This window comes from Megalobrama amblycephala, linkage group LG14 (genome assembly GCF_018812025.1).
Source record: "Megalobrama amblycephala isolate DHTTF-2021 linkage group LG14, ASM1881202v1, whole genome shotgun sequence".
Lineage (NCBI taxonomy): Eukaryota > Metazoa > Chordata > Actinopteri > Cypriniformes > Xenocyprididae > Megalobrama > Megalobrama amblycephala.
In genome coordinates this window covers 13,847,886-13,875,848 of record NC_063057.1, presented here as the reverse complement: position 1 = coordinate 13,875,848, position 27,963 = coordinate 13,847,886, and the positions used below count along the sequence as shown (strand labels likewise).

General features: G+C 36.7%; 2 protein-coding genes across 10 annotated transcripts in view; one reads left to right on the top strand and one right to left on the bottom strand.

The window, feature by feature from the left end:
- Window positions 1-23,456, bottom strand: part of exoc4 (exocyst complex component 4) — a 154,843-nt gene extending 131,387 nt beyond the window's left edge. For all 3 annotated transcript variants that reach the window (XM_048156835.1, XM_048156836.1, XM_048156837.1), the window contains exons 1-6: window positions 23,300-23,456; window positions 19,665-19,854; window positions 17,133-17,327; window positions 9,429-9,613; window positions 7,834-7,934; window positions 4,875-5,112 (exon numbers count right to left, since the gene is read on the bottom strand). In XM_048156835.1, the coding sequence (XP_048012792.1) occupies window positions 4,875-5,112; window positions 7,834-7,934; window positions 9,429-9,613; window positions 17,133-17,327; window positions 19,665-19,854; window positions 23,300-23,379 (989 nt within the window). In that variant the 5' untranslated portion in view covers window positions 23,380-23,456. The remainder of the gene's footprint in view (window positions 1-4,874; window positions 5,113-7,833; window positions 7,935-9,428; window positions 9,614-17,132; window positions 17,328-19,664; window positions 19,855-23,299) is intronic.
- A 2,030-nt stretch (window positions 23,457-25,486) lies between these two features.
- chchd3a (coiled-coil-helix-coiled-coil-helix domain containing 3a) overlaps window positions 25,487-27,963 on the top strand; it is an 87,793-nt gene continuing 85,316 nt past the window's right edge. For 5 of the 7 annotated variants that reach the window (XM_048154445.1, XM_048154444.1, XM_048154443.1 and 2 more), the window contains exon 1: window positions 25,488-25,736. In XM_048154445.1, the coding sequence (XP_048010402.1) occupies window positions 25,656-25,736 (81 nt within the window). In that variant the 5' untranslated portion in view covers window positions 25,488-25,655. Of the gene's footprint in view, window positions 25,737-27,963 lie in introns of all 7 variants that reach the window. The other 2 variants (XM_048154440.1, XM_048154439.1) reach the window with 1 other exon arrangement.

Below are 27,963 nucleotides of genomic sequence, written 5' to 3'. Positions count from 1 at the left end.
TTGAAAAAAACTAATGTGAACAGCCACACAAAGAAATCGGATCTGAGCAATAAATCCAAATCATGCGGGTCAGTTCAGGACTGTGACCAGTTCACACTCGACTCTGATATTAGCCAAATTTAAGAACCTAATGTGAACAGCCACACAAAGAAATCGGATCTGAGCAATAAATCCGAATCATGCAGGTCAGTTCAGGACTGTGATTAGTTCACACTCGAATCTGATTTTAGCCACATTTAAAAACCCTAATGTGAACAGCCACACAAATCGGATCTGAGCAATAAATCCGAATCATGCTGGTCAGTTCAGGACTGTAATCAGTTCACATTCGAATCTGATATTAGCCACATTTAAAAACCTAATGTGAACAGCCACACAAAGAATTCGGATCTGAGCAATCAATCCAAATCATGCAGGTCAGTTCAGGACTGTGACCAGTTCACACTCGAATCTGATATTAGCCAAATTTAAAAACCTAATGTGAACAGCCACACAAAGAAATCGGATGTGAGCAATCAATCCAAATCATGCAGGGCAGCATTTCCCAAAAGCATCGTAAGCTTAAGTTGATCGTAGCTCCATTGAAACCAATGGAGCTACGATCAACTTAGGCTTACGATGCTTTTGGGAAACGCTGCCCAGGTCAGTTCAGGACTGTGACCAGTTCACATTCGAATCTGATATTAGCCACATTTGAAAAAAACTAATGTGAACAGCCACACAAAGAAATCGGATCTGAGCAATACATCCAAATCATGCGGGTCAGTTTAGGACTGTGACCAGTTCACACTCGACTCTGATATTAGCCAAATTTAAGAACCTAATGTGAACAGCCACACAAAGAAATCGGATGTGAGCAATAAATCCGAATCATGCAGGTCAGTTCAGGACTGTGATTAGTTCACACTCGAATCTGATTTTAGCCACATTTAAAAACCCTAATGTGAACAGCCACACAAATCGGATCTGAGCAATAAATCCGAATCATGCAGGTCAGTTCAGGACTGTGACCAGTTCACACTCGACTCTGATATTAGCCAAATTTAAAAACCTAATGTGAACAGCCACACAAAGAAATCGGATGTGAGCAATCAATCCAAATCATGCAGGGCAGCGTTTCCCAAAAGCATCGTAAGCTTAAGTTGATCGTAGCTCCATTGAAACCAATGGAGCTACGATCAACTTAGGCTTACGAAGCTTTTGGGAAACGCTGCCCAGGTCAGTTCAGGACTGTGACCAGTTCACACTCGACTCTGATATTAGCCAAATTTAAGAACCTAATGTGAACAGCCACACAAAGAAATCGGATCTGAGCAATAAATCCAAATCATGCGGGTCAGTTTAGGACTGTGACCAGTTCACACTCGACTCTGATATTAGCCAAATTTAAGAACCTAATGTGAACAGCCACACAAAGAAATCGGATCTGAGCAATAAATCCAAATCATGCGGGTCAGTTTAGGACTGTGACCAGTTCATACTTGACTCTGATATTAGCCAAATTTAAGAACCTAATGTGAACAGCCACACAAAGAAATTGGATCTGAGCAATAAATCCAAATCATGCGGGTCAGTTTAGGACTGTGACCAGTTCACACTCGACTCTGATATTAGCCAAATTTAAGAACCTAATGTGAACAGCCACACAAAGAAATCGGATCTGAGCAATAAATCCAATTTGACCACTAAGGCTTGCAGTGTGAACGTAGCCTTTGTCACATCATGTTAGGACACCATGTAAGGCATACTTTTCACTGTGAACTGTAATGCAGCAGTGACTTCCTTTTTCTGTTGAGGTTTCCATAGAAACAGAGCCCTGCCTCAACTTTCAAGATAGCACACACACAGACGCACAAGTAAACACTGAAAATGCTCTATGGCTAAAATGGGACCTCATTTTAACTCAGGTCATCTGGATGTTTTCAGCTGGTTTACCTTTTACAGGAAGCAGATTTATGAACTGCCATATTAATTCAGCAGTGCTTTGTGTGTTATTTATCAAGGTAATTACATTGTATGATACATTAGCACATTCAGATGAAACTCACATTTATGCACAAAACCATTTCTCAAATGAGTTTGTGAAAAATGGAAATGTCTCCTATATTACTAAAGTTTCCAGCATAATAGTCACTGCTTTCAAAGAAAAGCCCCCGATTATATTATCTTTAAAAGCACACAATGAAATTTCATTGGATGTTCACTTGCACACTGCAAGCTCACATCCGAGAGAACAGCGGAGGGCAAACATTAAAACCCAGAGAATGGCTATGGAAAAATAAGCAATTGAGAGTTTTGCCTTGGGTAAAGAGCGTTACTTCAACAGCCTTCATTATCTCTCTCTTTTTTTCCCTTGCTTTTGTTTTTCTCAGTTAGAGCCGATGCTTAAGCAGACCCTGGCCGCGACTCGCTTTTATGGATTACACCATTTCTGGAAATGAGGGAGGTATGAATGCCACATGACAGATGAGAGCATTGATCCAGCGAGCCATCATCGGGTAAAGTGAGAGAGCGAGAGAGAGCGCAATAAAGAAGGAAAACAATGGAAACCAATCACACTTCAGCACAAATGCCTTCCAAAGTGCTTCCCTTAAAAACAAAATCACTGTAAGAGGGAGAACTACATCTTAAGTGACTGTCATCAGCAGTTTTTATTTCCTACATCATTTAGGGATATCATTTAATATAATATAATAATATAATTCTCGCCCTGTGTGCGATTTATCAGTACATGTTAATGTAAAGAAATAAATTTGTTTTAATAATCTTCCATCAAAACACAATAACAACTTTCCTAATCTGATGCAATCAAGGCCATATAAGCAGGGAAAAACAAAACTCAACCAATAATATCATAGATTAACACTTCACTTTTCATATCACAAGCCAAACACTAAAATCAAGTCTCACCTTACATGTAGCTGCACTAGGAAAATTGCAAATGTCTCAAGTAAAAAGTGTTGTGCTGTCTTTAAATGAGTGTCTTAACTACAGATGCTTGAAACTAGAGGTTCACGGGACCTGGTGCAACAGAGTGCGGCGCGGGACAGTTTTGAATTGCTGAGTGCGGATGCGGGAGCAAAGATACTGATATGTGCAAGGGATCCAGGAGAAAGAAATGACTTGTGGGCTCCCGCAATACATAATTATCTAACAATAACAGCAAGCAGAAGTCTGTAACTGGAGATCTCAAGTGTTGTGTGTGTGGCAATTGGAAAAAATAGCATGTAGACACCAGAACGAAACAGAATCTAACTGGGTTGGGACTGATAAATCAGCATAGACACGTCTTTCTCTTTCTATGTGCTTTTGCAGGCAGGAACGGGACAAATTGTGTACATTTTGGGTGGGAATGGAATAAAATCTAACTTATTTTTGGTGGTAGCGGGAGGGAGCGGTACATAATCTTGCGGGAGCGGGATTGAAAAATCCATCCCGCGCAGACGTCTACTTGAAACGATAAGCCATTGAGCAAATATTCAGTATGGCTGTGCATATTTAGGGAGATAAAAAGAACAGATTGTGTCTCAAATATGCAGAAATTATGATTTTCATAAAGAAATATGTGCCCTTCCTACTTATTTACGTGGTTATATTTGTTCATAAATAAATTCAAAAATAGAAAATTATTTATAATTGAAAGAAATAAACAAATTCACAAATAAATACTATGAGATTTGGAAATATACAATAAGATTCATAAATATTACATTGGTCTTGACAAAACAAAACATGAATTTCAGACTCATACTTTTCCCAGTGTTAATTTGTTCAATTGCATGAATTTATTTGAGCTGTTTGAATATGTCTCTATTCGTTTGTTTTGTTAGCGCTGAAAAAAAGCGCAGTTTTTTTACCACCATACAATATTTTGTCAATCAACCAAAAATCAATCAATCAATCAATTAATCAATCAATAAATTAGGAAACAGCTATAGTATGGTAAATTATAACTCACTCTAAAAAGTATTTCAGGGGACCTGTTACCACAGCTTAAATAAATGTATGGTTGCAAGTTTAACATTCTAATTTATTGTTTTAATTATACCTTTGTTGCAAACATTATTTTGTTGAGTTCTGTTGACATAATAATGTTGATCATTACATCAACTTAATATCATCTGTAATTTAAAATTTCTGCGTTAACTGTTTTTTTTGTTTGTTTGTTTGTTTGTTTGTTTTTTAAATTAGGTTGTTGTTACTTAATGAAATTGTCTTGATAACTTCGGAAAATAGTCAGTGGATTTCCCAGCATGCTTTGCTTAGGGACTGGAGTAAAGAGAATAAATGTTGAAATTAAGTGTTAATTTAATTGTTTTTTTAGTGAAGAGAAAGACCTGTTAGTGTTTAATGCTGTTATGTTTGACATTTAAAAGAGTTTCTGTAATAATGAAGCTTTTCTGGTTACTATTGTGCTGAAGAGTAGATACATGTAGGTAAACACTACATTGACACTATAAGCAATGACTGCGCTATGCCAGTGACAAGTAATATTTTACTTGTTCATTAAATATACATGTTAAATAAGTTATGCTAGCATGTGCTATGATAGCTGTTGATTTGAAATGAAATAGATAAGATTAGCCTATTTGGTTCCAGGGCTACAACTTTTGTTGGAGTGACTTTTTTTTTTTGAGTAATCAACTTAAAAAGTTGTGTTTATGCTACAAATTATTAAGTTCCTCTACCTTAATGTAGCTTGTTGGTTGAACGTAAATTCACTCAAAGTTGTCACAACTAAAAAAAAAATTGATGCAAACTGTTAATTTTTTTTTTGTTGAGCCAACACATTATTTTTTAGAGTGTATGGATATTTACGGCAGATAGCAAATTTCAATTGATGCTACTAGCCCCATCATCCCATTAGCTTTTACCTGGGCTGGTTGTCCTGTGCCAGGTTCTCTCCTCTCTGGTAGGCGTGGTCAGCGATCTGAGTGGTGGATCTCTTGAGGATTTGCTTGAGCTCAGGCTCCAGCCGCTCCATGATAGCTTTAATGGTCTCAGGGATCTTCTTGAGTTTGGCCAGAGCTTTGATCAGGATCCCCATGAACTCTGCGCTGTTCTCCTCTGGGTCCACGTCCTGGTCCTCTCTCATTTCCTGCAGCTCACGGGCTGCACAACAACACATACACTCTATGAAGATCATTACAACAATATATAATTACAGCATAGATGTTTTACTACCTTACACCATAGATGTGTAAGGTAGTAAAACTTTATGATATGATTTTGAATGAATTGTTACATCGTTTATTATTACATAACTATTTAAAAGGCACATTCCAATTTGAATATATTAATGAATAAATGTGAATATGTATTAAATGTACTAACAATCTGTTAAGATTTATATATTAGAATGTTAATGTTAATGTTATTACATTTAATTTATTCTTAAGTTTTTTTAATAGAGCTTTTACAGGGAAAAAGGTTAGTAATGTTAACGTTAAGTAACCTACAATGAACCTTGAACTTACAATACCTGCAATTTAAACAGATTTTTAGAGTCATCTTTAACAATTTTTCAGTGGTATGTTTCATCATTTTATAATCATTCCCTCCCTTCTCATCAGCACACTCCTTAAAAAACCTGCATAACACACCTCTCCATATTCACCTGCTCAATAGAGTGATCGTACAGTGAAGTGCTTATTTTCCTGTCTGCTAATACCCTCAAATCCAATGACTGTTTAAAATGGTCTTAATGTTTATGGCAAGTTAATGGGCTCAGGTTTTTCTTTTTCACCCCCCCAAACTGTAGCTTGCTAAATAATTACTACAATTACCACCGACAAATGATGTGCAAAAGGCCATTAGACAAAATAGGCGACAAAAGGGAAGCGTCTTCCGCAGCAGGGGAAATGTTGTCTGATGGCGTCACCCTATCACACATAAAGCACTGCGACAGCAATAATTGCGAGCGTTTCGTGTAATGTGAAGAAACTGCAGGCAACACAGAAATTATTCTGGCTTCTACCTGCTTTAGCAAAATCAGAGCAAATAAGAAAAATTAAAGTGTGAGTAATCATCTAAAGTGAAATAGACAGACAGACAGACAGACATACAGAGAGATAGATAGATAGATAGATAGATAGATAGATAGATAGATAGATAGATAGATAGACAGACAGACAGACAGACAGACAGACAGAGATAGATAGATAGATAGATAGACACACAGACAGATAGATAGATAGATAGACACACAGACAAACAGATAGATAGATAGATAGATAGATAGACAGACAGACAGACAGACAGACAGACAGATAGATAGATAGACACACAGACAGACAGAGATAGATAGATATATAGATAGATAGATAGATAGATAGATAGATAGATAGATAGACACACAGACAGACACACAGACAGATAGATAGATAGACACACAGACAGACACACAGATAGATAGATAGATAGATAGATAGATAGATAGATAGACACACAGACAGACAAATATAGATAGATAGATAGATAGATAGACAGACACACAGACAGATAGATAGATAGATAGATAGATAGATAGATAGATAGACACACAGACACACAGACAGATAGATAGATAGACACACAGACAGACACACAGATAGATAGATAGATAGATAGACACACAGACAGACAAAGATAGATAGATAGATAGATAGACACACAGACAGATAGATAGATAGACACACAGACAGACACACAGACAGATAGATAGATAGATAGATAGATAGATAGATACATAGATAGATAGATAGACAGACACATAGATAGATAGATAGATAGATAGACAGACACATAGATAGATAGATAGATAGATAGATAGACACACAGACAGATAGATAGATAGATCAATCAGAGACAGTGTATGAGAAACAGACAGCTGTGGGTGGGTTGGTGGGTCTGATAACAGTCTCTGAGCTCACAGTGGAGTCGGCCCCACACAGGAGAGCATGGATAACAAGGCCCGCACCCCCGCTGTGCTGACAGTGCTGCATGATTAATAACGTAAGAGAGTATCTCATCTGCACCGGTTAATATGCTTACTGAAACATGATGTACTGAGATCATGAAACCTGAGAGAGCGTGTTCTTGTGTGTGTGCAGACACGTCTTTTTTAGAGATGCATGAATGTGTGAGTCACTGTGTAATTGTAAGAGAAAATTGGTATGTCAAAGTATTAGTGTGTGTGTATATTACAATGACCATCTCCATGTACGTTTAATAGCAGTATGTGTAAGCCACTGCTTTCAGTAACACAAAAAGCAACATTTGCAAGTTTTTTCTTATCTGTGGCAGCCCCCAGTGGCATATTAATAGACACAGTGACACTGGTCAGATGTGTCCTAATGATTTAATTAGCACTTTGAACACTGGCAGACAATATGGAGCACCAGGCCCAACAAAATCACCTCTCACTTCCTAACGGCCCGGACACCCGCTGTTCCCTTCAGTACAGCAGAGAGGAATCCATCATTCAAATTATGAGCCACTAAATCAAGTTCTAATTCACTCTTGCAAAAGTAGCACTCTATATACTCTCTTTCAATGGCTAATGGCAGTGTTTGGGGTAATGCGTTACATGTAACGCGAGTTACATAATCAGATTACTTTTTTCTAGTAAAGTAAAGCATTACTTTTACATTTACAACAAAATATTTAAAATATTTAATATTTTTGTATTTAATTTATATTCAATTCACTGCATCTCTAATAATTAGCACCATATTTTGATGCATATTTTAACACATTACAACAATACTACAATTTTATATTTAGGTTTGGTTTTTGGCCCAGTGTTTCCAGAATTTTTGTTATTTCTGTTGTTCTGTTTGTGGAGGTTCTTACTGCTGGATGTTCCTGGGGTGCTGAACTGTGAGGGTTCTGTGAGCTTGCGTGGAGTGGACAAACCACCGACATCCAAAACAGATGTGTCCTTTGGAGCGGACCTGAAAAAGACCAACAATACAGGTAAATGTAATTTCCTTCTTCACGATAGAAACCATTTTCAGAATGACAGCAACTGTTGTTTAAACATTCGTAAAAAAGACCATGTTTTATGAAAATAATAGAGAACTTTCCGCTAAAACATTGCCATTAAAGTGGTCAGAACAGGAAGAATCAAACAAGGCAGATTGCAAAACACGAGAGAGACGAAATGAATAAAAATCCTGCCAGAAAATTGCAGTCGCGTCATGACCCTGACTAATAAATCACTTCTCCTCATGAAAGCGTTGCGCTATAATTACATGGCCATAAACAGAGCAGTGGAAGAGTGACAAACATGGACGCTCAATTCTGAGATCAAAAACACTATTACAAACAACTCCACACTTCAGCCCTGCAGGGTCACCAACCTGCATTAGCTTAATGCGCTACACCGCTGCGCCTTGTCTAATCTCCGAGAATTAGCATTGCAGAGGCAGCCGTGGCGGTTCACACGGCACGCTGACGGAGGGGGTCAGCAATCCCCCGGCGACAGTGCGCACGTGGGCGGCCGTGTCGCCATCGAGAAAAGCAAAAACCTATTATCATTCCTCTCGTGCTCATCCGCAAGGGTGCGAATGACTTATCTCTGTTTGTGCTGAATGCCGGCATCAGTGCCACGGCGGCCAGGCCAGGAAGAGAACAGTCGCAAATCGGCTAATTACACGACTCTGGTGAGAAGGATGCAACAGGGCCAGAGAGGCTTTGTTTACCAACAAGCTAATGATTTAAGAGCCTGGTGAACGAAGCCTTCAATAAAGAATTAATATTGTGATTTCCCTTCAAGATAGCGTAATCACCCCGTTAGCAGCCTGTTATTAATCGAAGCAGAACTACGCTGAGATTCAGAAACAGACTTTAAAGAAGAAGCGTGACACATTTTCTACGTGTCACCCCTTTGACTAATTAAAGTTTATTCAGAATGTCAAACTAGCTGGGGTTTTTACACCAGCTCTGGCCCATATTCAGGCCTGGATTCTTAATTAGTCTGATCAGTTATTCTGTCTGGCATATTCCACACTCTTATTAATGATCAGACAGCAGTGACTCATGGGATGTTTGGTTTAAGAGAGCACGTCTCTCTCTTTAAAAAGTACACACACAGTAATTAGATGAGCTGTGCGCCCTGCCACCAGCAACCTGCGAAGGTAAATTAATCTAAAGCTGAGAAATGACTTTGCCACTCCAAAGGTAATTGCTTTCAGTTTACTGCCACAACCTGAATCAAAAAGATTTTTATTCACATTTTGTAATATTTTCATATTGTTGTTCTACTTTGGGTTCAAACACTGAGACCACAAATCTTTAAAATGACAATGTGTACTTTTCATTCTTGAATATTCTTTGATTTGAATTCACACTAGATTTGAAGTCTTTGAATTCTGGCTTCTACCTCTAATTAGCATCTACTTTTGCCAAACTGCATGCACCGCCCAATCAAATCTACAGTAGCTCACCGTCCCTTGTCCTTGTCTTTGCCGCGGTGACCCACACGGCTAGTAGACTTGATGTAGAGGTGTCGATGGAGCTCGTCGATTAGCACCAGGTGGATGTTGAGCTTCTTGCTGTGGAGCTCCAGTCGCAAGTCGCCGAGACCCTCCACCTGCAACAGGGGTCCTTCAAGAGAATCCACCGCTGAGACCTGCAAACACAACAAACGGCACGCCTGAAGTTTCCATCTGCCTGAATGTCTATGAGCAAAAATGATGGATGACAATAAATAACTTGTGTTAAATAATGATATCAAATTAACAAAGGAACAAACAAACGCTTTTCCATTTTTCTCAACTGGTCCCAATGTCATTATAGTAGATGTTTAAGGTCAGTTACCTTTGACAACTATTGTAATGACTGATATAATAATGAATGATACAATTACTTGTCATATTCAACAAATAATCTTTAAAACTCACTCTGGGGTCTGTGGACCCATCCCCAAAAGACCAACTTGGGCAAGGGCCTCAGTAACCATGGATACCGACTGATATGGTCATTTATTGCTCTGAACTATGTAGCAACGTGGAAAAGCAGAGGCCATAAGAAAAGCCCATAGCCCTAAAAACAGACTTCCCTGCATTAATTTATAGACAAAGTGATCTGTAAATGAACATGCATCCCAGGACATTGTGCGTATGATTATAACTTGTAAAGTGTCTCTTGCATAGTATTTTCATTTTATGCATATCTTATGAGGGAACTCCTTTCAAATTAATGCTCATTTAACGACTCACACTTTCACCTCCTCACAGAATGCAGTTTGTGTTTGTTGTATTAATCAGAGTATAAACGGACACAAACCCACCAGGCCCATTTTAATCAGGCTCAAAACACAAAGAGCCGTAAAACGCCCCCACAGAAGAATTTTCCACTCGGAAATCTCATTGGTCAGGTCAACCCTAAGAGAGGTGACTTCTCCCAGACTTTAAAAGGCACTGTCAGTTTGACTGCCTTCTCTTGTTCCCGACTGATTCTCTATTGCTCCTGGCTGCTCTGTGGCCTCTCTGGCTTGGGCCGGAGGCCTCACAGGCCACACAGGCCTCAACCTGCACCCCAGCCATGTGCTTACTTAGAAGAGAGAGAGAACTTTTTCCCCACTACAAGATTCAAACCATGCAAGTTTGTCATCATTTCTTCATTCAACGCAGGAGAAATCAATTGCAACTTCAACACCATCAATTCATGGAATCACCAAGAACCTGTTCAGAACAACAGACTGCTTTCACTGCAAAGGCATGCAAGTATTGAATCTTTTCACTAAGCAGGAGTTTAGGATAAGCAGTAGAACTCTCTTAACAAGGTGTTTTGAAATAATAATAAATGACTCTTCATTCCCTGTTTCCGTTTTCAGTTCATTCTTTTATTTTCCATTCTACCCATGTACTGTATGTGCGATTGTGTGTATGTGTTTAGATTAGTTGTGTTCGTGTTTTAGTTAATAAATTTGTGCACAATACATATTTGGTTCTGACTCCCTGCCTGCAAATAACTGTCACTTAAATGATCTCAAACTTGTTACACGCTCTAAGGGCTGTAAATGCTAAGAAAGAATTATTTTTCGGTGGCTATGAAAAATACCCTTTTCTTAGAATGAATTAATAATCAATACTGAGTGTTCACAGGATGAACTGATTAATTGATTGTAATCTTAAAGGTCCCGTTCTTCGTGATCCCATGTTTCAAACTTTAGTTAGTGTGTAATGTTGTTGTTAGAGTATAAATAAAATTTGTAAAATTTTAAAGCTCAAAGTTCAATGCCAAGCGAGATATTTTATTTAACAGAAGTCACCTACATCGAACGGCCAGTTTGGACTACATCCCTCTACTTCCTTCTTTAATGACGTCACTAAAACAGTTTTTTGACTAACCTCCGCCCACAGGAATACACAAGAGTTGCGTTTGTAGAGTGTGTTTGTCGCCATGTCGTCAAAACGCTGTTATTTTCATCCCGCAGTCCAATCACCGGGTCTGATTCCGGCTCATATTGATAGGGTAAAATTAAAGACATGTTTACAATAACACTGAGCGCGTGCATCTCCACGTTATGGTAAGAGGCGTGACTTTTCCGGGCAAGGTTCGCTCAGAGCCATAGAGCGCTAAGCTGCTGTCGAATCACAGCACAGGAACCGCTGGCACAATCAGAACTCGTTACATATTTCTGAAGGAGGGACTTCATAGAACAAGGAAGTCATCAGCCCGTTTTTATGACAGTGGAAACAGCGGTATACAGATAAGTAAATTATGTGAAAAATACTGTGTTTTGTTACATGCGAAACATGAACACATGTTATATTGCACACTATAAACACAATCAAAGCTTCAAAAAACCACGTTTAATGTAGCTTTAATGTAGCTACATCAAGTTAATCTGATTAACTGATTCAAATATAACATAATATGTTATGAATAATTATTAATATTTCCCCTTTTGAGCTAACTCGCTACACTATAAAGTGTCCAAATATTTTAATTTTGGACAGAATCATTTTAATAAATTAAAAAATGATAAACATTTTGTGAAATGTTTTGCTAGAAAAAAAAAAAGTTATTTTTATTAACTTTCTTTAAAATCAGTGGCACTTGGTTTGTTATCTTACGCAATGGCTTAATACATTTTAAAATGTGAAGTTTCTGAATATTTATGAGAGCCACTGCATGTTGGCTATTATAATATGGCTATTCATCTACTTTGGAATTTTGGTATCTGTTGTTTTGCATGTTAGGTTGAAACTATCAAATCCCAGTGCAGCTTTTTTACTGCTAGTAGCTGAAAAACTGTTCTAGGCATATCCATTGTTGTAAAGCCTCCTAGATTAGCTGCGCTCCAGGATCACATAATAGCACATGCCTCACCTGCCCATCAAAAACCATAGTGATAAAGCACAATAACAACTCCCGTCCAATCAATGTATTAAAAGAGGCAGAATGTAGTGTGGTGGACTGCAGTGGCACTGAATATTCACTCTGCTGAGTGCGTGTGGCTCCTGCAGAGAGCATAATGAAGTATGCGGCTTCTGGTTGAATGAGGCATGAGACAGAGCTTATCATTGAACACAAAGTGAGAGAATGATGCAAAAACAAGGAAAACTAAATGCATATATAAGTTCGCTCTCTCTCACACAGATATACTAGTAACGCTTACTTTTTCCCAAAAAAACTCTAAATAATGGATGGATGGATGGATGGATGGATTCTTAATACATACATACATACATATGTACTATGGCTGTAAAATCGATTAATCACATCTAACATAAGAGTCTGTTTACATAATATATGTGTGTATATACAGTATACACACAGACAGAAATATAATATATAAACACACATATACTATAAAAACACAGACTTATGTACGATGTGATTAATCACAATTAATCGATTTTACAGCTCTAACACATGTTATCTATTTATGTAGGGTGTGGATTCAGAAAGTAATTTATAAAAATATCTGGGTTTTGTTTTTTTTTGCTCAAAAAATGTTTTGTGTATCTGTATTCATCTGCTCCTCTCTTTGTCATACACAAAGAGGATTTTAAAGAAATAAAATGAAGAACAAATGCAACTTAACATGGAGCACAAGTCCAGGTAGCCCCTCAGGCTTTGCTTTAATGCTGTCCTGGATCTGCACCGTATCAGCAGCTACTTGCCATGCTGCCGCGTTTGCAAACTGAATCTGAAGCAGTTGTGTGGTTGATAAGTTCAATTTCCTCATTTCATTCACCTGACCTGGCTCACATGTCTCAGAGCCTTGATCTTCTATGCAACCTTTCCCTTATTCCTTCCATCCTTTTAATCTCTCACTCTCTCTCTCTCTCTCTCTTGCTCTTTTTTACTGCATTAACTTGTATTTCTAGTCTTTCCTTCTCTTTCCCTTTACCTCTCCTCTCCTTCAGCGCCAAAAGATCCTGCAGTGGCTACTGCTTGTTTATATTTAGTGAATAAATCAAAATAGCTCTGAATGAATGTGTTTTATTAGAGGGAAGCTAATGGCCTGTTGATAGTGCTCTGGAGGGCCATCACTGCACACTTGGTGCATCGCTTCTGACAGACAGCGGAGGGGTCATGCAAGTCAAGGAGTTGTTCATGCAAATGAGGGTTGCATGAGCCACAGTGTATACCAGCAGCATCAGCTGATCAGGTTCATTCTGAGTATGTGTAAGTGTGCCTGTTTACATTTCCAGACTAGGTTTAGCTGAGAAGACACTTCAATTTGCAATTGAGATACTTATTTTTATACTTGGGAGAAGAGAGAGAGAAGAAGGGGAAGAGGCTAAGAGAGAGTATAGGATAGGACAGTAAAGGAGGATGGAGAGAAAGAAGAATAGTTATAGGCAGGAAGAGGACAAGGAAAGGAAAAAGGAAGAGTATGAAAGGAAGAGAGAGAGAAAGTAGAAGTCACAAAATCAAGAGAAAGAGGAAAGGAGTGAGGACAGAGGAAGAGGAAAAGAAAAGAAAAGAAAAGAAAAGAAAAGAAAAGAAAAGAAAAGAAAAGAAAAGAAAAGAAAAGAAAAGAAAAGAAAAGAAAAGAAAAGAAAAGGAATATGGAGAGTGAGTGGAATGGTTAAAGGCTGGGAAGAAAATAAAGAGGAAGAGGAAAAAATAAAGAAAAGAGTAAAGGAAACAAAAATGAAGAGGAAGAGAAAAAGTAAAGAGGACAGGAAATGTCATGAAAGGAAAGGAATGAAAAAATAAAAAATAAGAAAGGAAAGGATGAGGAACAGTAAACAGGAAAAAGGAAAAAAGGAATTGTTAAGGATGGGAAGAGTATAAAGAAGAAAAGAAGAAAAGAGAAAATAACACATAAATTGTTATGGACAGGAAAAGAACGGGAATAGGAAATGGAAAAGAGAGTAAACGTAAGGAAAATTGAGAAGAAAAGGGACAGGACAGGACAGGACAGGACAGGACAGGACAGGAAAGGAAAGGAAAGGAAAGGAAAGGAAAGGAAAGGAAAGGAAAGGAAAGGAAAGGAAAGGAAAGGAAAGGAAAGGAAAGGAAAGGAAAGGAAAGGAAAGGAAAGGAAAGGAATATGGAGAGTGAGTGGAATAGTTAAAAGGCGGGAAGAAAATTAAGAGGAAGAGGAAAAAATAAAGAAAAGAGTAAAGGAAACGAAAATTAAGAGGAAGAGAAAAAAGTAAAGAGGACAGGAAATGTCAATGGAATGGAAAAATAAAAATAAGAAAGGAAAGGATGAGGAACAGTAAACAGGAAAAAAAGGAATAGTTAAGGACGGGAAGAGTATAAAGAAGAAAAAAAGAAAAGAGAAGAAGAGGAAAGGAAAATAACACATAAATTGTTATGGACAGGAAAAGAACAGGAATAGGAAATGGAAAAGAGAGTAAAGGTAAGGAAAATTGAGAAGAAAAGGGACAGGACAGGACAGGACAGGACAGGAAAGGACAGGACAGGACAGGAAAGGAAAGGAAAGGAAAGGAAAGGAAAGGAAAGGAAAGGAAAGGAAAGGAAAGGAAAGGAAAGGAAAGGAAAGGAAAGGAAAGGAAAGGAAAGGAAAGGGAAAAGTGGAAGTTAAAGACAAGAAGAGTAAGGTAAGGTAAAAGAGGTAAAAGAAAGAAGTAGAGGAGGAAAAGGAAAATAATAAGGAAAGGAAAGGAAAGGAAAGGAAAGGAAAGGAAAGGAAAGGAAAGGAAAGGAAAGGAAAGGAAAAGAAAGTTAAGGTAAGGTAAAAGAGGTAAAAGAAAGAAGTAGAGGAGGAAAAGGAAAATAATACAAAAAGGAAAGGGAAGGGGAAATAAACAGAATTAAGTAAATAGTTGAAAGAGAGAAAAGGGCCAGCTCAACAGATGTGAGGTAATGAATGACAGCTCATCTGAAAAGCACACACTAGAGAAGCTAACCAGACTGACAGGTACGACAGTTACAGGTGTGTGTGTGTGTGTGTGTGTGTGTTCATGTAGCTAACAGACACAGAAAAGTGAGGGACGGCATTTTCAGATGAGAGTTGCAAATTGAAACACCGTGTACACCGTAATCTCTGTTGGCAGTCCCAATACTCCTTGTCAGATTTAACACAGTCACACACACAGGAAGAGAAGAACCTCTCTGAGGAGATGAAGAACACCAGAGGGACCTGAGAAAGCAGGAGGATGGAAGCTTGTCATCTCTGACCACAGCTACTCACTGATTTCCCCTGTTGAGTGGGAGATGCAACTGTACCCAAAGAAACAGTGGGATAAAACGCTGATAAAAATGTGCTAAAAAAACACACTGAAAAAGAACACAAAGTGAAACCTAGAAGCTAAAAAAAAACACCTAGAAATACAGCTCCTTGATGATGATGTTTTTGGCCCATGAGCTTTGATTAATTCAGTGGGAAAGCATCATCTGACCAGAATTGCGTAGCTGAATAGGTCACTTTTTTTAATCAGCACTTGAGCCGATTTTCAACGCACATACTCCTGACACACTATGCCGTTTTGATGCCATTTCCCCTCTCACTCATAAATAACTTCATGTCACTCTCCACTATGCTGGACTGAAAAATAAAGTAAATACAGTACACTACTGTTCAAAAGTTTGGGAAAGAAGTCTCGTATGCTCTCTAAGGCTGCATTTATTTGATCTTCAGTGTCACATGATCCTTTAGAAATGATTCTAATATACTGATTTTCTGATCAAGAAATATTTCTTATTATCAATGTTGAAAACAGTTGCTCTGCTTAATATCTATGATACATTTTTAGGATTGTTTGATGAACAGAAAGTTTAAACCTTTATTTGAAATAGAAATTTGTAACATTCTAAATGTCTTTACTGTCAATTTAATGTGTCCTTGCTTAATAGGAATATTAATTCTTTAATGTACCTTAATGTCAAACTTTTGAACGGTTGTGTAAATATGGACAGGAACTGGACATGACAGGACAGGACAGGAACAACTACATTAATGTTTTCATAATTTAAAGGACCTTTTCATCTAATGGAGTTTCTTTATAATGTGAAATATTGTGAAATATCGTTTGCAATATCTTATATACAAAAATATATTTTTTAAAAACAGTACATGCTATTTTGTAAATGTTTCTTTACACAAATTAACAATAAATTCACGAAAAAATATCTAAATATATAATTTACTTTTATTTTTTTATTGAACTAAATAGCGAGATTATGTTCCTTCACTCATTAGTTAAAAAAATACAAGAACTTATTGTAATTACTGTATACCAGAGCCATAACCACCATAGATATTGAGGGGGACAAGTCCCCCCCAATAATTAGAAATGGTCAAATTTCAATTTTGATTTTGTCCCCCCAAATTTTTGACATATTAGACATACCATTCTTATTTCTTTTTCATTATTTCCTTAAATCCCTTTTAATCTTTTAATTATTTAATTCCTTTTAATAAAAAAGACTTGGTTACAGCCTGTATTCAATGTATATATAATTATTGTAATTAAAGTAATTATTACTGTAATTAAAGTAATTATTGTATACACAAGAACCCCTTCCCAAGCATCCCAAGATGCACATAATGAAGTTAGTTGAACTAATATTATTAGACTGGTAAAGATGTCAAGGTAAAGATCTAGAATTATTTTAATAGTTTTCATATATCAGAGGTCAAGCTAGAGAAAAGAAAAAAATCAGCTAGTATGTACTTACAACATATTCACAAGCAACCACGAACGTACACTCACCAGCATATCCGTGGCGTGCAGGTAGTGCTTGCTAGCCATAGACGCCTCCAATTTCTGAGGAACCTGTTTGATGTTCTCGATCTCATCTAGCAGGCTCAGGACGTGCTTGTGCTCGACACCCTCGATCCACAGCTTCCTCAGTTCATCTCGTTTACAGTGGAGGAGCATCTTACAGGATAACAGGTTCTCCTTGACCTGAGCAGAGAGAAGTCCACACACACACACACCATGTCAGGAGAATAGTAAAAGACACTTGATAAAACAAAACGCAGTTTTCCTTTCACAGTTCTTTTTTCTTCGCATAATTACTTTCAAGTGTGTCAGCAGCAGGGGAGAAGATGATAAACAAACATTTTGCAGTAGATTAAAATGCAAGCTTAGTGGCTAATTTACAAGGATATTATTTCAGACATCGAAGACAATTACTAGTGATTTCTAATGTTTCTTTTATGATGGTTCACCATGTTTTGAGCCCGTTTCGGGTGGCGTGGGAAGCAGTAATTAGTTCATTTTTAATGTTCTTAAAAGAGCTTACAAAACATGCAGCAATTGTGAACAAATCCCAAAGCTGGATAAACAAACAGCAAAATTAATGAACATTGTTAGGTTTTATTGGCTGCGTTGGGTTTATGCCTTCCGTTTTCCCACTTACACTCTTACACAAGCACACTGAGACACACAGGGAAATGTTTTGTGAGTCCTTGACTCAAACACATCTTTCAAGAGTACAATAAATAAACTCGGTCACCTGTGTCTTTAAATAATAACGAGTAAAGGCGGTGATTGGGGGTCCCTCGGCACCTCTCATCAAATACTTCAGCAGCATGAAGACAGAACTGCTATTCTCTATGTTCTCTGAGGCAATTTTGAGTGTGTGTGTGTGTGTAGGAAGCCTGACACCAGAAGCCTGAGGGACGACCCATCAGGCCGCATGGCTGAGAGCGACGTTTAAGCAAAAAAACACCAAAAAAAAATAGCTGTTGATTTGCTTTTAATTTCCCTTTTTGCGTCAAACTGCTACAGCATGTTGTTTTCCCTCTAATTATGTCTTATAAATCATTCCCTGGGTATTACAGCCAGTATTATATAAGACTGCATGCAGTTTGTGTGTGTTTACGTATTATAGAACTATGTGGGCTATAAAGCAGCAGTTGTGTTTCATCTTCACCAGCTGCTGACCAGAAAAAAAAAATCTTTGCAGTTAGGAAGTTATTTCAATCAGTCATAAACAGACTGACAACATGAAGATGTATTACTGTGTGACTGGCAGCTACGTGCCTATGTTATTAAAATATACTACTGAGTCATTGCGCATCTGCCTAAAATTAGGGATTTTAACCAGGGTCCCTGAAGGTACTCTCCAGGGGGTCTGGGAAGAAGACAGACTATCATTCAAAAGCTTGGGGTTGGTAAAATATTTTTTTTGTCTTGAAAGAAGTTAATACTTTTATTCAGCAAGGGCAAATTAGAGAGATAGTTCACCCAAAAGTGAAAATAACCTCACGATTTACTCACCCTTAAACCATCCAAGGTGTAGACTTTCTTCTTTCAGACGAATACAGTCAGAGATATATTTAAAAATATTCTGTGTTTTAAATATGGATGTTTTTTACAGAAACCCATCGCTTCGCTTCAGAAGGCCTTTATTAACCCCCGGAGCTGTGTGGACGACTTTTACGATGGGTGGATGCACTTTTTTTTTTTTTTTTGCTTCAAAATCAGACCCCCCCCATTCACTGTCATTATAAAGCCTGGAAGAAGCAGGATATCTTCAAATATATCCCAGATTGTGTTCGTCTGAAAGAAGATAGTCATATACACCTAGGATGCCTTGAGGGTGAATAAATCATGGGATAATTTTCATTTTTGGGTGAACTAAGCCTTCAAATGGATGAAAAATGGAAGAAATTACACTTATAATGTTACAAAGGTTCCTATTTCAAATAAATCCTGTATTTTTTTATTTATTTATTTTTTTACTTTCTATTCATCAAGGTATCCTGAAAAGTATATTTCAACATAGATATAATAAGGATTGTTCCTTGAGCACCAAATCAGCACATTAGAATGATTTCTGAAGGATCATGTGACACTGAAGACTGGAATAACAGCTGCTGAAAATTCAGCTTTGCCATCACAGGAATAAATTACATTTTAAAATATATTGAAATAGAAAACAGTTATTTTAAATTGTAATAATAATTCACAATATTTCTGTTTTACTGTATTTTTGATCAAAAAAATGCAGCTTTAGTGAACATAAAGCATTTTTTTCAAAAAAAAAAAAAAAAATTTTTAAACTTACCGACACCAATTTCTACATTTGCAATTAACTATGTTTTAAACATTATATAATGCTATTTAATACTGTTAATAAAATATATTTTAAAATTTAGCGTCATTATACAGGCGGTCCTTGGTTGACTAAGAGTCTTGGAAGGGGGTCCCTGAGTCTGCAAATGTTGAAACTCATGATCTAAAACATACATTCATGCTTATTAGTGAGTTTCCAAATGCAAATGTGTCACACACCTGTTTGATCTTGTTGCGAGAGCTGGTGATTCTCTCAGTGATGCTCTGGTAGGTTCGGATGGCTGTGGTGAGCTCTGTGTAGTGCTGAACGATCAATTCGTCCAGATCTCGGTCACACTTCTCATAGGCGTCCTCCAGGCGGAACTTCTCCGTCTCTCGATCCTGCACGTCATCACTGCTGGACAGTGTCCTGACCGAAAGACAAATAAATTTATAGTGTGTGTGTGTGTGTGTACATTATATATATATATATATATATATATATATATATATATATATATATATATATATATATATATATATATATATATATATAGGGATGGGCAGTATTTATGATACATGTATTTCAAATACGCATTTCAAATACAAAATAGTATTTTGTAATTTGTATTTGATAGGGTTGATGAAAATGGCTTTGTATTTTCTATCAAAATACTTTAGTGTTTTGAATTTTTGTATTTTTAAAATACTGTAAAATACTTTGTAAGAAGTCTACATGATGACATCATAAAAATGCGGCCTCTGATTGGTGCTTACTCAGTAGTTTGCTGAGACTTGTTGAGATCAGAACAGAAAATTGATCCATATGGAAGAAGGTGGTCAAGGTAAGAAACGTGCAGGCTGCCAGCTTTTTTTTTTTTTGCGTAAATTGATATTCATTCATAGTTCATATTAAATTTTGGTAGCCTAGGCTAAATAGTTTACCAATTTACATAATGTTCTTTAAAACAATTATACCGAGCAGCAGCCCCCTGTATTTATGATTAACAATCAAATGATTAATTAGTTAGAAACTAGTTGCTATGAATACAGGAGCCATCAGTTGTCTTCTTATGAATGACTTGTTTGTCATTGAGTCAGTGCTGCTGATGCAAAGTAGGCCTTTCATTACCAAACACCAAGTAACTAAATTAGGAAAATTTTTGTTGGTTACTTTAAAACTAACCTTCATCTGGGAGATCACAGGGATATGTTAATATTGGACCTGTTAAAGCCACAATATGTACATTTTCGCCGCTAGAGGTTGCTTATTCAAAACAAAGGCGTAGCTCGATGAAACCTTGCGACACACACCTTGAGAGCAGCGGGACGTTTATTATGCCACAGTTGCTGCTTCCGCTTCTTCCGGTCAAGCGTATGTGGGGTAAAGCAGCACTGTTTATCATATTAGATACATTTGTGTGTTGAAAGTTGTTATAGTGCAACTCTGTGAGTTCGCTCGGCGATTGCTATGAGACACTTGTTGCACATCGGTCTAATAAAACACATAATATACTAAAGTGTCTTTGATGTTTCCATGGTTTCTACAAAATAAAACCGGAAATCGAGGGTAATGACGTCATTGATAGGCGATGAACGGACACGGCCTGTGTCCTGGTTAAAATTGCTTATTTCTCTGGATTTAAACAATTTTGAAAACAATTTTTGGATTTAAACAATATATATATTATATATATATATATATATATATATATATATATATATATATATATATATATATATATATATATAAACATCATTTAATTTAATTATAATTTATTTCTACTAAATGAACAAGGACAATATATTTTTTTTTAATTGTATATACACATTTCATATCCAAGACAACCTATTTATACCTACAAAAATCATGCAATTTAATAATCAAAGATAAAAATAAAAAAAACTATCTTGGAAGTAAGGGTATACATGTTTGAATGGCCATGACACTCCTCTAGAATCTTTTGAGCTGGCTTTCTTGCCATTTCTGACACCAGAAAACTGACTGCAATACACTTAAATCTTCTACAGAGCACAGCATGAATGCCAGAGACAGGGCTGCACCCAATATAAGCTCATCTCGTCATCATTATGATACAAACTTTCAGACAGATGTAGTTGGATTTTTGCCCATCGGAAACACAATTTCACCACAATCCATCATCAGACGCCCACCCACTCAGAGAGACCCGCTGGGGCCGGTGCCAATCCACCGAGTGTCCCAGACCGCAGACTGCCAGACATTACAGCTCAGCTCTCAAAGTCTGTCCTGAACTCATTTCCACTGCGGTGTGGCTTTAAATCAGAGTAAATGAAAGAAAGGCAGCACAATCTCCCAAAAGAGCTCATTACATTCATTCCAGTCTCTAGAGCTCAGAGAGATATAGAAAGAATGTCTGAGTGCTGGTATTCAGTAGGGAAAGGTCCCTTCAAGCTCGCAGAGAAGCACAGATCAGGTAGATATAGCTCTGGCACATAGACTCACTCTTTTGTGACCCCAGTGGATTGCCCTGAAGACATCCTAATGGAAATGACTGATGGATAAAATGGAGATAAAAGAGCCGTGAAGCAGAGTGATGGATCTCTGACACCTTATCAACTCAACTGGGCTCGATGGAAAAAAATAGGTTTAATCTATGTAAGCAAGTAAAAAGTTCATTACAACTCAACCAGGCATTACCACCAGTCTGGTAAACGTACTGTAACTATCACTATCTTTTATGCATTAACTTTAGCACATTATATTGGGTTCTGGCTGCCATCTATCAACAGCTGAGAAGAGCTGCACCATAAGATCTGTCACATGTTCCACAAGGCAATGGAAGTCTATATGTACAAGAGCTTCCCATCTTCATGATAGCTGATAGTTTCTTCCCTGCCTTCTCAATTGCCTCAAAAAAAAAAAAAAAAACCTGTGCAGACTAAAACAAATATATCAATGTATAGTATATATAGTGTTTTCACTGCAATTTATATGATTTCCTGTCACATTTTATATTAGGAGTCTTTAACTAGTACGTACTTACATCAAAAAATAACTTATGTATCACGTTCATGTTGTAATTTGCAAAATACTTTTGCTGCAATTAAGGTGGGACACGGGTAAGGCTAGAGACAGGTACGGTGGTACGGGTAGGGTTATGGGTGGGTTAAGAGGAAGGGTCAACAGTGTAATCATAGATGTAATTACAGAAATTAATAACAGATTCAAGTATTTTTTTAAAAAATATAAGTGCAATGTAAAAATATGTATGTACACAATAAGTGCATTGTATCAAATCATTAATTTAAATCTGAGTACATAGTAGCTTAGTTAATATAGACAGTATAGTATATGATATAGACAGTAGTTAATATATAGTTAATTATATAGACGCTTAATATAAAGTGGGACCAATTTTCTATTGTAGCATTTTCGTGTTTTTGCTCTTGTATGTTGTGGTGTATTGTTTATGTGTTGACAACCAAGACAAATACGCAGACTGCGTCTATGATGTTCAAACAGTGCTGTATAAGCAAACAGTTCCCTATATTTTTGAAACACGGTCTCTATTTTGAATCTCTGCCAGTCCTGTCAAAACATAATGAGTCCATTTAAACACGTTTGTACGTTTGCCTGCAAATTCTGTCATTCAGAAGACCAAACGGCAAACTATAACCTTGAGCTGATGAGACGTAAAGCCTCTTAAGAAATTCTGGTTATTTAATCCATAATTGAAATAACTCAATATGACAAAATAACAGGATGTATCGTTAGCAAACATGCTAAGCGGTTATCCTTTCACGTCCTTTGCTTCGCAAAATCAGGGTGCAAAGATTTAACGCAGGCAAAATCAAGCTGGCCGGCACAGACATTGTAAAAATATCGTGCTCACCTTATTACAGATATAAGTAAACCGGAGGGGTCTTTGCTTTTGGAGACAGCGCTCCTGTATCTGCCTGTGTCGGCTGCCATCTTTCCCTAACTACACCCAAACAACTCGTGACGGACGTCAGCCAATGGGAAGCCTCGCTCAGTCGCACAGGGATCGCAGGGAAATGAAGTCTTTGTGCTGCCATAAACAGTATGCCGTGAGGGATGGTAGTAGCAGAGAGGAGGTCCGATTCATTTCCGCGACTCGATTCTTTCGAACAGTTCGTTTCAAAGAACCATATGCATTACCAAGTAAACTATAAACTTGCAAAGTTGGTATTTCACCTAGGCCTAATTGCAAATTTTCATCACTTTGAAGAAACAATGGAACTATTTATTGCAAAGCATTTTGGATTGGCTATAATTTTATTAAAAGGTATATATCCCACACTTCTGTATTAGCCAAAAATTTGAAAATAGACCCTTTTCTTAATAAGTTTAGCTAGTTATTACTATTCCATGCAAAATTTTACACTCATAAATATAAATCTAAAAAAAAAACAAATACATTTTGTTGTTGTTGTTTTCATTTTCAAGAAAGATTTTGATAAATGTGAATTCTTCAAAGAATTTCAATTGCTTGTAAGACTCTTATTATCTAACATTTATAACAAGATAATACAATATGCTTTAGTTAATTTCAGAATTTTACGCATTCTAACCTTCTTAGAATATTCCATTTATTATCCTTTAGCTTGTAAATGTTGGGGTCTTTATTGAAATATAAAATGATTTCAATAAAATTGCTGTTTATTATTCTTCATTTGTCAGTTTATGCAGTCATTATATATAATAAATATAATTCACATATTAGACAATACTAACATGCATTTAAATAATAATATATAATAACAAATAAAATATATACTAAAAGTAACTTAATGTACATTCAATTTTAAACAAATCATTGTGCAGACTGCTTTTGATAACCAGTTCAATCACTCAAAAGAATGTGATAGATTATTTTACAAATCAGACAAACATTCAAAACAACAATCAAAACAAACAGCTAGGGGAGCAGCAGTATGGAGCGAAAGGTGAAGGTTGTTAATTGCTTTCTGTTAGGATATATGGCTCTGGACCTGCTCCCCTCTATCTCCTGACGATCTTTGCTGTAACAAACCAGGGAGGAAAGGGCATTGATTGTGTGGGAAAGGGTCGATCTGGCAGTCTCCTCTTTGACTGATGTGTCCGTGGACAGCAGAGATAACATAGTGGCCAATTTTGTGCCCCTTCAAAAAAGGAAACAATCACGGAGACTCTGAGGTTATTTTTTCTTTTAACTCCTCTGAGCCTTTAGTCAGATCCAGAAGTTCTTATCAGCTTCCTCTGAGGCCCATCATTTCTGAACAATCTACTGTCCTTTGCTGATGACACAGGACTTAAGTTATTTCTCATCACCTAGCGCAGGATAAAAGGTTGTCACGATGACACCCGAGGGCATGTAGACAAAGACAGCCACCCACTAAAGGACAGAAGACCCACATCTCTGAACACCCACACAGCTCATTTGACATGACGAGCTCAGGAACTTCTTTTCTACGATTGTATTAAAGCACTTTTGGGAAAGAAAGCATTAATGGTTAAAAAGAAGGTAATGCCTGCTTTTGATGACCACATTATTAAGTTTTACACAAATGTAGATTTCTCCAAGGTTGCTCCAAGTTTTGTGGCATTTAAAATTTTATTTCAAACCTCAAAGCAGCTGAAAAATGAAACTCTTAGTATATATATATATATATATACTAAGAGTTTCATTTTTCAGCTGCTTTGAGGTTTGAAATAAAATTTTAAATGCCACAAAACTTGGCATTTAAAATATTCATCTATTATATATATATATATATATATATATATATATATATATATATATATATATATATATATATATATATATATATATATATATATATATAGATGAATATTTAAGTAGAAGACATTAAGCAAATTTTTAAATTCTTTATAATTATTCTGCTCTAAAATAGATATGAAATGCTTATTGTTCGTTTTAAATAAATAAATAAATAAATAAATAAATAAATAAATATTCTTTTAAATGCAATACTTTTTTTTGTCCATTTGTGTTGTCCAATAGAGACACTAAGCACTTGCGCTCAACGAATGAGAGTCGCCTTTCTTCGCCTGTGCCAGGTGGGAGGGGCTAAAAGCGGAAGCGCTGTGTGTTTCTGAACTGGAACGTGCGGCCCTGGTGCTCGCGCGTAACGAACAGAGAGCTGTCAACTCTTTACAGTTTTTAACTGCTGATAAGATTTACATGAATTAGCTGGTTAAAGTAAAGGGGGCTTGTTTGACCAGGAATGGGAGCCAACAGCAGCACGCGCCGCGTGTCTTTTGAATCGGATGAAAATGAGAACATAACGATAGTGAAGGGCATAAGGGTGAGTGACACATGTCTGTTCTCCTCCACCTGTCAAATGCACATCACGCATACTGACGCATGGCTCTAATTCACCTCTGCTGTGATTTGAATGCATGCGCAGGATCGTGATGAAGGTTAACAGTCTTAACTTACCTAACTGGATAAACATTCTGTCCCTGTCTGCCTGGACATTTACTTCAGCTGACCTGGAAAAGTTAAGCTGGAATACAGGTTATGCAATTGATAAGCAAGCCTACGAAGAATAACTTTAGCAGACACCTGTTACAGTTCAAGCATCACAATGTCAACCATGACAGCACTGTGTGCCCGTCCCCCTTAACTCATACTGTACAGGTTATACAGTGTCACCCTTCACACAGCTGTGTATGTCAGTTGATACTAGTACTATATTTATGATTTTTTTTTAATGTTTGTTTTCATACGTGCAGCTTATTCACTTTTTTAAGAGACTGTTTAGTTTTGTGCAGGCGTTTTTCAGTGTTTACATAAATGAGAAAAAACAGCAGTGGTCTTCAGCCTATATGAAGAGATGAAGCAGGGACCCCCAGTTATTGTATAAATATAAGTGTTGCATATCAAGCCTACTCTGTAATAACATATATATATATATATATATATATATATATATATATATATATATATACACACACACTACCGTTCAAAAGTTGATCACTAAGGCTGCATTAATTTGATCCAAAATACAGTAAAAACAGTAATATTGTGAAATATTTTTACAATTTAAAATAACTGTTTTCTATTTGAATATATTTTAAAATGTAATTTATTCCTGTGATGCAAAGCTGAATTGTCAGCATCATTACTCCAGTGTTCAGTGTCACATGATCCTTCAGAAATCATTCTAATATGCTGATTTGCTGCTCAATAAACATTTCTTCTTATTATCAATGTTGTGTCTTATGGGCTTGTAAGGACATCAGGAGTTGTGTACAGTTTTTGTTGTTGTTGTTGTTGTTTTTAGAAAGTTTAGAAAGAATAGCATTTATCTGAAATAGAAAGCTTTTGCAATATTATAAATGTCTTCACTGTCACTTTTGATCAATTTAATGCATCCTTGCTGAATAGTATTAATTTCTTTCCAAAAAAAAAAAAAAAAAAAAAGAACAATAGAGTATAATGCTGGATAAGCTTTCCATTTCAGATATTTTTTATTTTTATTATTATTGTTGTGATAAACTTTTTAATAAAAAAATTAGTAGACCCTGACTAAGGATAATCAAACATTGCTGTCACTTCCAAACACAGAGCAATAAAAACACAATGGCCTGGTTTCACAGAGAGGGCTCAGTCTAAGCCAGGATTAGGCCTTAGTTCAATTAGGGTATTTATGTAGTTTTTGTAAATGTACTCTAGGAAAAAAAAAAACATTATATGTCAGTGCAAGTTGCTTTCAGTTGAAATGGCTCAAACATGCATTTTAGTCTAGGACTAGCTTAAAGGTGCCCTAGAATCAAAAACTTAATTTACCTTGGCATAGTTGAATAACAAGAGTTCAGTACATGGAAATGACATACAGTGAGTCTCAAACACCATTATTTCCTCCTTCTTATATAAATCTCATTTGTTTAAAAGACCTCCGAAAAACAGGCGAATCTCAACATAACACCGACTGTTACGTAACAGTCGGGATCATTAATATGTATGACCCCAATATTTGCATATGCCAGCTCATGTTCAAGGCATTACACAAGGGCAGGCAGTATTAACGTTTGGATCTGTGCACAGCTGAATCATCAGACTAGGCAGGGCGTGAGATTTAAAGGGGCCGCAGCCTGAATCGGTGCATAGTTAATGATGCCCCAAAATAGGCAGTTAAAAAAATTAATTTAAAAAAATCTATGGGCTGAAACTTCACAGACACATTCAGGGGACACCTTAGACTTATATTACATCTTTTGAAAGAACGTTCTAGGGCACCTTTTAGCCTTGTCTGTGAAACCGGGGGGTAAATTGTGTGACTAAGTAAAATAAGTTTAGGAAGTTATAGAACTAGAATCACTGAAACTAAAAATAGAATAAATTAAAGCGAAGTAGAAAAAAACTAATATTTTTAATGTAACTTATATATACTTCAGACTGAAATCCAGCAACTAAAAGGGCTTCATTATTTTATTATTATTATTTAAATTTGATTGTCTATGAGGCCTATATATTAAGTTAAACTTGACATGCCTTCTTAAAAATGCTGTCAAAACACAAGTGCTTAA